The following is a 12913-nucleotide window of genomic DNA, read 5'->3' on the forward strand; positions in this document are numbered from 1 at the left end:
GAGATTAAAGCTAGTTTGGATATGTTTACATGAGCTGCAATCACACACCGTGACTGTAGTATCGACAAACCACTCAGGCTTCACCCCCTTCCCTCATTCTCCACCCCCCGGACAGGCTAGGTAGCTCGAATATAGAGCACCCCTTAATTTGAGCTAGAGATTCTGTGTGGGGGTGGGAGTCAGGTTAGGGGCAAAACTCAAGTTATACCTCGAGTTCACATTGCAATGAACACAAGCGCTGTTACATAGAGGTCATTCTCAATAGCTAGAGAGTTCTCTGCCATACATCTAATGCTTCTGTTAAATATCTGCTGGGCCGTTTGTGGGAGAAAGAACTGTTCAGATATTAAAGCAGATACTTTGAGAAAAAGTACATGAGAAACATGGTGGCTCCACTAAAATAAGCCAAAGGCTTCTTACCTGCACAAATATCGGGGGGGATTTGGAAGGTCTTTGACCATGTAACACTCTCCCCCATTGACACAGAAGGCTTTCTGCTTTATGTCACATTTTGTGAGATGACTTGTCCCAGTAGTCGATGTAGAAGTGGCTGGAAGAGAAAAAACACAATTCAGGATGGTTTGGTTCTTTCCTGAACAGTCTTTGGATTTGAATACAATTTAGGCATGTGTGTGGAAGAGATATGGGGTAGGGAAGAATTGGTGATTCTTGTGAGTTATCTGCTTGTGGTCTCCTAGAATTAATCTGAGTCATGGAAAACAATAGTTGCCGAGGCAGTCTTGTGCTGACCAATTTAAAGAGCACAAAGAGGGTTACAATCCTTAGACACGCTCCATGCACACAAACTGGGAGAGTGTAAAATTCCATACTGCAATCCATCAAGCACCTGTAAATTCTATCAGAGCTCAAGGACATTTCATTAAAAGGACTGTGTAATTTACATGTGAAATCACTTCAATTGCATTAAGCCTATTGTGATAAGATCTTCGGAGCAAGGACTGTCAGTCATTATATCTTTGTGAGGCCCTCGATTAGTTGTCCTCTAGGTGCTACCACAAGATACATGTTAAATAATAAATATTAATAATACTACATAATGTGATATTATGACATTCCGGGATACAATCCAAACCAGTGAGGGGCTGGGTCACCTCTGCGCTGCACCCTTGGGTGCCTCATAATGCTTTGCTGATGTAGCTGCCAGTGGGCCGCTCACAAACAGCCTTCAAGCACACAGGTCATCCCCACCTGCCCCCCGCCCGTCTGTGTATAGCTGCAGCCTGCCAGCCCCACATCAGTCACATTCTGACTTCCACCACCTGGCTACCACTTGCAAGGTGACCTCAACATGCTTCCAGTCCTGGAATTTCCTCCAAAACCATGTTTTCTGCACTCTCCGACCCTCTCCAAGACAGTCCAGATAGATTAGGTCCGTTGCCCCTCTAAGAGGCTCAATATACAACAGTTTGCCACCCTAAATGGAGTTACCCACATAGTTCAAAACACTGGTTGAATAATAAAACAAGTTTATTTACCTACAAGGAGAGATGTTTCCATGAGTACAAGTATAAGGCATTAAAGTCAGAAACGGTTACAATAGAAATAAAGAGAAACTAGAGTGAGTTCAAGATGAAGTCCTTTACCACAGGTTCCCATAGCATTGCTGACCAAACTCCCAGGTCAGGCCCAGTTCCCAAAGTCTACGAGCTGTTTAGACTTTGGGATTTCTAAGGTTTATCGTATTAATTTGTTTATATTTTGTCATTTTGTTTTAAAGTTAACTGATCCGAAACCATTCAGCTGTGCACATAGCTTGCTCATTCGTATAAACCTGAGTTCCTAATGCTGTTTTCCAGGGCCTCCCTCCCTCCTTCCTTCTATTTGTTTGCACTCACTTGTTACATCTTCGGTCCTGATCCTGATTGGGGCCCCGAGGTGCTAATGAAATGTGAACAATTAATAATAATAAATCCTGATAACAATCCATTCCTTTCCCCTTGCCCCTCACTTAGACTCAGTTAAATGAAGGCCATATCAAGCCTAGGTAAATAGGTCATGTTTTAAAAGCCTTGGCTAACACGTTTTAACAGGCTGTTTCACCTACTGTAGAGAGTGCGTCATGTCAGCTGGTTGTGGTCAACCCTATGGGGGTTGGCATGGCTGTAGTAGTCCAAAGACTCTGCCAAGTGTAGGGTTATGTCTGCGTTGCACAGCCTACATCAGCCTAGCCCCCTAGTATCGATGCAGCACATGCCAACGGGAGTTTTTCTGCTAACGTAGGAACACCAGCTCCCCAAATGGCATTGGCTATACTGACAGAAACATTCACATCCCTGACTGAAATTAGGGATGTAAATACCGTTTAAAAAGTTAACTGTTTAAATGATTAAAAGCATTTTGTTTAAATGGTTAATGGATTAAGCGGCTGGGCCCGCTCCGGCCAGGTGGCGCTGCTCTGGACGCTTTGGCCGGGGGCCATGGCTGGGCCCGCTCCGGCTGGTGCGGGGCCACTGAGGTTAATGGTTAAGGCGGTTAACCGGTACGACTGATGCTTACTGGTTCACCGGTTAACATTTTACATCCCTAACTGAAATAGCTACACTGGTATAAGTTTTAAGTGTAGACTAAGGGCACGTCTTCACTACCCGCCGGATCGGCGGGTAGCAATCGATCTATTGGGGATCGACTTATCGCGTCTAGTGAAGACGTGATAAAATCGATCCCCGATGGCTCTACCACTGACTCCGGAAATCCACCGCGGCAAGAGGCGGAAGCGGAGTTGACGGCGGTGCGGCAGCGGTCAACTCGCCGCCGTCCTCACAGACAGCTAAGTCGACCTAAAATACGCAACTTCAGCGACGCTATTCACGTAGCTGAAGTTGCGTATCTTAGGTCGACCCGCCCCCCGTAGTGTAGACCTAGCCCAAGCTTACGTTGAAGTGAATGTGGCTCTTGGTAGGTGATACATACATGCTGATGGGACTGGAAGGTGTAACTTACACTACTAGCTTAGACTCCCTTCTGAATTTAGTTCAACCTATGTAGCTTGAATGCCTATGGCCCTCCTTTTAGCCCCTTTAAAACATTTCTTCCTGAAAGTAAGACCATTGTTCTGAAGACATCCTATGGTTCAAAAATCTAATGCATTAATTTGAAATGAAAAGCAATATTGTCTGCCTGAACTCCTGCCGGCAAAGCTTATTACTACCACGAAGACTAATGGAATGTTTGAAATTGAATTATAAGGGTAGTTGCAGAGAACGAGCCTGTAGCTCTCTATAATTGCTCCGATCATCCTGCTCGGCGCTTTTTCTTTAAGCAGCAGCTAGATCAAAATTGCTCATCATGGAGTTTGGAAGTAACCGTTAGTGCCCCGCTGATGTAAAGTGAACTTTGGATGGCTGCAGGGGCTCTGAACAAATTGCGAGAGATGGGAATACGTTGTCCTTCTCAGACAAACCCCAGGATAGAAGGGATTTACATAGTTTTGCCAGGAGTTTTTTTTTTTTCTCCTCTCACTCTTAAGTTTGGCATGGTGTAGCCTATAAATCTTACGCACATTTTTTTCCTGCCTTTCTGATAGACTAGCACTGCAGTCTCAATCCACCTCTGTCCTCAGTCGGTTAGTTCTGGAGACAGCTTGTCTTTGATGCATAATTTTTGGAGGATAAACCAGTATTAACTCTATCCGCTGCATGTCTATTTTGCAAATTAAATTAAAAAAGCACCAAAGTCGTGGTGTTAGGTTTCCCTTAAACCCACATGGCGGAAGAAATGTTGAGTTCTGGAGCAGGTGGTCCTCAGAGCAGATTTCATTCAATCCGTAACTAGCCCCATAGCTCTTGCCTTCCGTAACTCATAAAGTTCTCAGAGGGGGCCCTGAGGGCCTGAGTTATTTTACAATGTATTGACAAGGAGCTGCAGCAGAAAGGCATAGTACAGCAGTAGCTAACATATTCCTCTGTTATGTATTTAATTATCTAGCCAAAATTTTTATCCTAATTTCATTTCTATTTTATAAGCCCATATTAAATTGGCACGAGTGATATGCAAATCTATTTACATGATCCACTTTTCCTAATTTCCTTAAAGGATAAACCACAAATCATAAAACAATTTATAAACATCAGGCATAAGCAGGCATTTTAAAATACTGGATGTTCCATTTTCTTTTTTCATGACTGCAAGCAACATTTTCTTTACTAAACAACTGGTCGTCGCAGAAATGACACGGAACATTCTCATTAACGCAAATATTCGCAAGGCAACGAAAGGCAATGAATCTCTTCCCTTCTCAGGGAACTACTCGAGCACAATCAGAAGACTAGAGAGGTATCCTAGGTACTAGCTTTCTCAAAATCATAGAAGTTTTAGACACATTTAATAACTGTTCTCTAAAAAATGCTTCACACTCCACCCCAAAACCTCAAGGAAGCCCAATCTTTTAATTTAGCTTTAGCACAATTTCACATCAGACAGTCATTGCAAAGTCATGGCAATTTTTTGCTTACCTGGGAGATCTCTAACCTTTCTGTGTCTTGAAACATGGAAATGCATGGTAGTTTGGATTCTCTCTCCCCGCTTTTTCCAAAATGGAACTCTACAGTAAATAATAATGTTGCTACAGCTTTAGGACACATGGATCCTTTATAAGTGCCTATGATTCAAATCTGCTACCACCGACAGAGTTCTCAGAAGGCTCCGTGTTCTCATTGCTAGTGAACATCTGTGCAATCTATGCACAATAGAAGCCTGTGCCTATTTTAATCCAGTTTCTGCAGACATCGGTGTAACATCAGAGGACACACTCTCAGCCAACCAAGGTGACAGGTAAGATGTCAATGCTCAAGTGAAGAGAAAATAAAGTGCCAGCCTCAGTGCACAGAAAGGATCATCATTCTTTCTGAAGGCAGCTTATAGGTCATGAATAAAGATTAGTTGCTGAATTGTAAGTAGACAGCCTTGTCTCCTTTTGTGAAGAAGACATGAGAGAAAACGCTCGGTATATCATACGTTTCTGTGACTAAACACCACTATCAACCGCAGCCTAGCTCTAACCCACTCCAGCGAGAGAGACAGGGACAGAGATGAAAAAAGAGACAACTCAGAGACGACATATTCTGAAACGATGACACCACATATCCCTAAATGCAATCAGCCTTACTGTCCCCACATTCTCCAAACTGGAGTTCAATCACCCTATTCTCTGCCCAAACCCAACTCCCTACTGACCTGAAAATAAGCAACTGAAAGATCTGCAGAGTGGATTCATTTCCCGTATGGCCTTGGACAAGTCACTTCATCCTTGTATGTCTCAGATTCACCATCTGAAGGCTCATCCTGCTAAGTAACGAGCATCCTCAACTCCCATTGACTTCTTTGCTTGGCACCTCCCAAGAGTGATCCCCATCAAACAGCGTTAATAATATTTAATTATCTGCCCAACGCCAAGACATGCTGTTAAGATTCCTTCATGTTTATATAAATCCTCTGAAGAAGTATTTGCAGATAGCTGCTAATGGGTAAAGTTCCCAATACAAACACTAAACAAACAGAAGCACCGCTGGGTAGATTTTCCACTGAAGTCAACAGAAGCTCTTCCATTGACTTCAATGGGAACAGAGTTAGGCCGATACCAACTGCTTCCAAACTCTGTCATTTTGGAACACACAGGAGAAGTTTAGATTGACCTCTGGGCAAGAAAAAAACGAGAAAAATGTTTGGTGTATTACGAATAGGCATTTTAGGTCAAAAGATCAGATTCATCAGTATATTCTGGCAGCTTTGCATCACTCTGGTGCCGGGTTTGCAGCTGGTTTGCATCACCGGCATGGCATAAAGCAGCCAGAGCACACTTATGAATTTGGCCTGTTCTAGTCAAGGGCAAAACTGAAGCACATATAGAAGCAACTTTTCAAATGAGCAATTTCAAATCTCATAATATACACGCACAAATCAGTATTGTGTGCACACGTTTGTGAGAAAATCTGTAACATAATATACAAGGATCCCTACAACGGGTAGAATAAACACCACGGCAGGCCAAAATATAAAACAAATCGAACAGAGGAAGACACAAAGAATCACAAAATCACAAGTTTCACCAAATGCGTTTGTCATCATAGTTTGAAGCCGCAGACTTTTGGAAAGAGAAAATGGGTAGAGTTATCATCTTACATTTATCCAGAACCTTTTATTCGGATGGCTCCCAAAGCATTTTACAAACTGAACCAATAGAAAGGCCATAACCTTCACCCATCAGTGAAATGCAGCCACCTCTGAGGTGAAAGGTGACCACTGTTTGTAATAGTACACTGCAAATCTACATATTATTTTAGCACAGGAAGCAAAGACTAAATTACCCAATTAAAACCGCAGGGAAAATTTTAGGTTGGCAGCATGCAATTATGTATGGTGAGTTGGAATCTGGCCATAACACAGGGGTCAATGCTCCTACCCTTGGGAAGAATGCCATAGGATCTTTAGGGCTAGATTTTGCCACCTCGTGCATGTTGAATAGTATCTTTCCAGGTGGTTATTTGTAAAATAAGGTGCTACTCAATGTGAGGTAGGGTGGCAGAAAGTGGCCCTGAATGGCCAGGTTGTCCATTTTGTCAGAAGGCTGACAACTCCAATAGCATGACTCCATGTTGGGGCATCAATTCCGACTGACTCAGAAGTGCTTGCCACCTACTGTACCACCATAGCATAGACAATGTCTATCCAAAATGTGAGAGGGGGGAGGTTGTCTCAGCTTTTTGTGACATACCTGCGAAGCCACAGACATAGCACAAACGTTTCTTGTGTGCAACATCAGTACAATGTGAGGTAGCACCTCACAACTGAAAATCAGGTGTGTGTCATGCCTTTCACTTCTCCAACAAGCATGTCACATGCATGCTGTCACTCTGTCTGGAGTGGTTCATGACCATGAGTGCCTACCTCAGGGCAGACTGTCAAAAATGGGGCAGATACCCCAAACTGGGGGTATGTTCTATAATTAGAGTTCACCAACCTAACAAATGTGAACTCCTGGATCCACACAGTCTTACCATGGAGTTTCCCTTGTCCTCTGCAGTCTGGACTTAGTGATAAATGGTCACTTACACCAAAAATCACAAAATATTCAGGTTGCTGCCAGTCCCAAGAGATCAGTCACCTCTCCCAGGTCAATTTGTACCTTAGATCTCACACCAAAGACAACACTGATATCCCATCCTACAGTAAACTAATTAAGGATTTATTAACTAGGAAAAAGAAATCGAGAGAGTTATTAACAGGTTCGGTCTATGGTTCCGAAAGATGATGGAGATGTAGCAATCTGTCAGGACTGAATGTCATTTAGGGCTAACCCAGCCTGACCCTGGGGATCTTTGCTGTTTGCTTCTTAGCTCCAGCCCTTCTAAAAATCCAGACAACAAAGAGAAAAAAAATCTTCGTGCCAACTATTTTTGTTTCCCTCTTCCAGCATTCCAACCAATGGGACGAGTCCTTCTGCATGTGGTTCTGCATGGGTGGATGGGGCAGTCAACAAAGCTTTTGTCCTACCATGGCCCACTTAATTTTGATAGCCCTCCTAGATGGGTGGGGGAGCCTCTCTTCCCGTCTGAGTTCACAAGTTCAGAGCAGGCATTTTTGCAGTTTTAAAACAAACTTATATTTTGCCTTGTAGCATGGGATGCAGACATTGCAAGTAAGATTAAAGCACGTAGCAACTTAGAAGCATTTTATAGAGTCTAAACACTAAACACATCCTTGCCAGTCTAGCACCTGTCTTGAACAATATTAACAGACAGGTGAGCAGGTCGGGTTTCCAGCTATGAATTTGTCAGTGCTCAGCTGATGCCTTCAGACTTGGCCAGAGCTGGCATCTGTTTGACCAGTGTCACACATGCAGTCTGCACTCCTCTCTTTCAGCTGCCAAGCTGGCAGCAAGACTAAGCATCACTTAGAGCAGGGGTGTCCAACCTGAGCCTGAGAAGGAGCCAGAATTTACCAATGTACATTGCCAAAGAGCCACAGTAATACGTCAGCAGCCCCCCATCAGCTCCCCACCCCCGGCTCGCAGCGCCTCCCGCCCACCGGCAGCCCTGCTGATCAGCACCTCCCTCTCCCTCCCCGCACCTCCCGGTCACCTGTTTCGTGGCGTGCAGGAGGCTCTGGAGGGGCAGGGGGAGGAGCGAGGGCACGGCAGGCTCGGGGAGGGGGCGGGAAGGGGTGGAGTGGGGGCAGGGCCTGGGGCAGAGCCAGGGGTTGAGCAGTGAGCACCCCCCTGGCACATTAGAAATTTGGCGCCTGTAGCTCCAGCCCCGGAGTTGGTGCTGTACAAGGAGCCGCAGATTAACTTCTGAAGAGCTGCATGTGGTTCCGGAGCCACAGGTCGGCCACCCCTGCCTTAGAGAGACAAGGTGGGGGAAGTAATATCTTTTACTGGACCAACTTCTGCTGGTGAAAGGGACAAGCTTTCGAGCTCACACTGTGGTCCTCTTCAGAGGCTCTAGCTGAAGAGTTACAAGATCTTTGGCTTTTGTTGCTGAATGGCACATTTCGAGAACACGCTGTCTGAGCTAATCCATAGGAAATAACCTTTTAATATATATATTTAGCCTTAATCTTCAAGAAGGACTATTATATTAGTCACAGTCTGGATGATAGTCTGTGGAAATTCACAGATGAACTTTGAAGGAGCCAGTTCTGCCTTTAGAAGCCAGAATCAAGTACCGTAACAGTCAGGGACGGATTCTAGAGCTCTCTTACTGTGGCACTATCTCTTTGAAGATCAGGGCCAGCTAAAAGGAAACAGGAAATTACTGGGTCTGGGAGATAGAAACTTCAGGAAAGCTTGAGAGAATGTAAACTGTTGTTGAACCAACGCGGTTTGTCCCGCTTGCCTCCATGACACAGAGTCAGAAGCAATTTCCCTTCAAGAGTGCAAACCGAGAAAAGAAAAGCAGAAAACTAAAGACTAAGTCTTCAGTTCCTTGTGCCAGGTCGCTTCCTCCCTGATAGGCCAACAGACTGACCCAGTTGGCAGCAGCACTCCGGCAGGATCTGCACAGCATCTCAGCTCACCGCGGAGGGCTGAGAGGAGACGTATGCACCAGGCAGCATGACCAGGAACATTTTTGTTTTGTTTACTTTTGAGATAGGGAGGGAAATTTAGAGGCTGTTTTTAAGGAAGTCTGATTAGTCTTTCATATGAAAACACGAGATGAGACGTGAGCCCCGACTGCGCATAACACAGGGGAAATTAGAAACTTGGGGAAATCTGAGATTAGGCGAGATGAGCAGAGAGAGACCTGGCTTGCAATTGGATTTCAGACAAGGAACTCTTTACAAAGCTGCAAATGAGGTCAGCTTTCACTTCAGGGAAATCGGGAGAGGCTAAACAATGCAGCAAGAGACGGCACATTCACTGGTAATGGGGGGTTTAAATGCCCCCAATCCAATCGGAGGACAGAAGAACAGAAAAATAGACGGTCATGTTGGGTACATTGTACAGATAGAAAAAATGCACAAGGTGTGGTGGCCAAAAGGTCATGTGTCAAGGAAAGCAGGCTCTGAAAACATGCCTGGCAAACCAACAGTTGAATAGGTAAGTGCCTTATATTTGGGGCCTGTGTCAAGCATCGGAGAAAACGTCAGCACTTGGAGGATGGGACTGACAAGGAGGCAAATGCAACTGCTATTATAGAAGGGACATTCCAAAAGCCGACTTCCCCCCCGAGCTGGAGAATACACGTTATCCTGAACAATCTGGGTGGCCAAGTAAACTGAGTTTGTGGCTCATCACAGCCCATTCATTTAAAGCCTGTGCAGGCAGGAGGCCAATGCAAATGATTTACTCATCTGAAAATTCGTGATATAAATGTGCAAAGAATCCTGGAAGTCTGCAATGTGTTCGATGAGAATGGTCTCTTATACAGAGGGCCTTATTCTCATTTACATTAGGTCCCTTTGCCAGCTCTGGCAGGGCAAAGGCATTTTAAAGTGGGCGTGAAAGTAATTTATACTCTCTTTGAGACCTCTTCACAATGCCTACAGGGGTCCTTGTGTAAATGAAAACCAGGCCCCGAGAACCTATGAAAATAGATGTAAAAGAAGGAGCGAAGCCTCATGCTCTGAGGACTGTTCAGAAGGCCTCATTCTTCCTTCTGTAGAAGGGTAAAGCAGAGCAAATGAGACGAGAAGGAAATCAGATGGCAGATATCTGAGAAAGTCTTTTTCCATGAACTGGGGGCTGATCACTTAACGCGGGTGAACAGACTGAACTAAACCACAAGACTGTGCACATGTTGTATTGGGAACCCTCAGCTAGAGTCTATTATGTCACTCACACTTACATTGTCTATCCACATCACAAATGGTATCTGCAGACGCTATTGATATGGCCCAGTTATCACTCGAGTTGCTGAGAGATGCTCATGTCAGAAGTACAGTTCTAGAAATAAAGCAGACATATATACCCCTTCTTTTTCTTAGTACAGTTTTCCCAGGTGTATGGCAGATTGATACCTAGTGGGAAATGAATCAGATACACTACATAGCCTAATGCACCATAGATGTGGGCAGGAAACCTTGAAGGCAAATGCCAGGAACTTTCCTGGCATACTTAAGTGCTTACATTTTTAGTCCTGTTCAACACACTTGCATAATACTGGCCAGACTCTACGAAAAGGAAAGGATCCCTTGTGAATGCCCTAGGCACTGCGTATATAGCTCGGTGTAACACGCTGACACGTTTCAGCTGCCCCAAAGAGAAGACAAGCCTGGAAGCATGGGGGGAAGGTTTCTAATCATACTCACAAAAAGAGACAGATAATATGAAATAGGATAACGGAGCTAGTTCAGGAAATGGAGCCCGAAGTGCGGCCACAGTGGGCCCGTGAGTCATGGGGATCCCTGCCCCAGCAGGGCTGGGTGGAGATGATGAGAGGGAGGCGACTGCACATGGAGTGAGAGCTCTATAGCAACTAGACCCTGAACACTCTGGAGAAACAAGATGGCTCACTTTCATTACAGCCCCGGCAGGCTACATTTTAGGTTTCCCCTTTTACACAGGAATTCAGTTTTCACTGTTCCCAGAACTCTCTCCACAGAACCACACCCAGATCTCCCTTGGCTGCCAATAAGATTGTCAGTAAGAGGCAACTGGAGTGATGTTTTTGTAATTAGGGCACTTGCCTATTAGGAAGTGGGCTGATGCCCCTAGAGCACCAGGAGCCCTATTTCATACAGGCCAATGAACAGACATCAGAGGCACACACTGCTACCGAGGTCTCTACAAAGCTGACCTGGATTTGAACCAGCCAACTAGACATGAAAAGGGTCTAGCCTCGCTCTTTATCAAGCCGCGGTGCCTACCACAATGGTGCCCTGATCCTGATTCGACTCTCTGGGTATGATCATAATATAACCAATATCATCGTTATCATTTCTATCCCACAAATGTAGTGTACAGTAAATAAATGCACACAATGATTTTAATTCCAAAAGCATTAATAAACACCTGTTCTTGTTTGGTTTCTGCAAGAACAATTCCCCCAACACACATAGGTCCCAATCCTGCAGCTAGGTCTGCAGAGGCAAACCCTTGCACGTGCTGACTGCTAAGGTCTGCTTGCCTGGATCCGATTGCAGGACTGGTGCCGTAATAGTTCAGTGAGCCAGCAAGTATGTAAATGCACATACTGGAGTTCTTATTCTTGGTTAGAGGCTCTTTTTCCTCTCAGCTCTATGGTTTTGTCTTCCTACGTGAAATGTTTTGCTATTTGTGTGTCTCACCTGTTTTAAACAACACCTTCAATTATAAAATACCCCTATGCTTAACCATTGTGGCTTGAGTTAAACTGAAATAAGGTAGTGAAGTGCTTCATAAACATGCAGTCTAGGTCAATATTACTGCTCAGTCTGCCAACCTTTTACTGCTCCTGCATGTTATTGTAGCAAGTGCTATATTATAAGTTCAATAAAGTAATGCTTTAGTCTTGATTTATATGCTGGTGATATCTATCTATTTGCTTATCAGATGGACTAATGAAATACTTCCATCCCATAGAGATGTGTTGATTCAAAGTCTGCTTTTCTTCCCCTTTTAGCTGTAGAATCTTTCTTATTAGTCTCAGGTGTGCACTCAAATTCTGTAGATAAACAGAAATATACTAACTCTACTAATTTCTATTGGTCTACTCCTAATTTCAGTTTAATCTTTTAACTCTTTAAGATTAATGCATTCTGCTAATGGCGATAGAGACAATGTGTCTTTGAATGCTAAGTAGTAAAGTCCATTCACCAACTTCCTAAAATGACACGCAAGCTTTTCATTATAAAGGACCTGTCAGCTAAATCCAACCTGATAACTGTAACGTCCTCTTCTCCTCTCACTCCTCCATTGCCAGGGCCCCAATACAGCAAACCACTTCAGCATGTGCTTAACTTTAAGCATGATCCTAAGTTCATCCTTCTCCAAGAAAGCACATATTTAACTTTCCATTCTTAAGTCCCCTTGACTTCGGTGAGTCTTCAGTATATCCTTAAGAGCTTTAATGAAGAAGAATGGATTTAGGCCCATGTTTAAGTTGCATTGCTGACTTGGGGTCTAAGTCAGGGTCCCAGGTTAAATCTGCTTGCGTGAGTGACCAATGTCCAGTCCTCTCCTACACAATCTATAATGTCCAATCTCTAGTGCTCCTCAGTATGAATCAATGGGTATGTCTACACTGCATCTGAGAGCAGGCCTCCCCACCCAGGGAGCTCGCAGGGCTCGCAGTTGTGTTGCTCTGATGTTGTGACTCAGTTGGCGCTCAGGCTCTTAAGCCAGGGGACGTGCTTAAAGTTAAGCACTTGCTGAAGTGCTTTATGTCCTGGGGCCCAAGCAATGGAGGAGTGAGAGGAAAAGGGGTTTACAGTTAGCAGATTGGATTTAGCTGAAATGTCCCAAATCTGCCTTCCG

General features: G+C 44.4%; 1 protein-coding gene across 23 annotated transcripts in view; it reads right to left on the reverse strand.

The window, feature by feature from the left end:
* NRG1 (neuregulin 1) overlaps window positions 1-12913 on the reverse strand; it is a 733358-nt gene that overhangs the window by 38426 nt on the left and 682019 nt on the right. For all 23 annotated transcript variants that reach the window (XM_065549824.1, XM_008172650.4, XM_008172647.4 and 20 more), the window contains one exon: window positions 421-550. In XM_065549824.1, the coding sequence (XP_065405896.1) occupies window positions 421-550 (130 nt within the window). Of the gene's footprint in view, window positions 1-420; window positions 551-12913 lie in introns of those variants that run through there.

This window comes from Chrysemys picta, chromosome 6 (genome assembly GCF_011386835.1).
Source record: "Chrysemys picta bellii isolate R12L10 chromosome 6, ASM1138683v2, whole genome shotgun sequence".
Classification (NCBI taxonomy): Eukaryota; Metazoa; Chordata; order Testudines; family Emydidae; genus Chrysemys; species Chrysemys picta.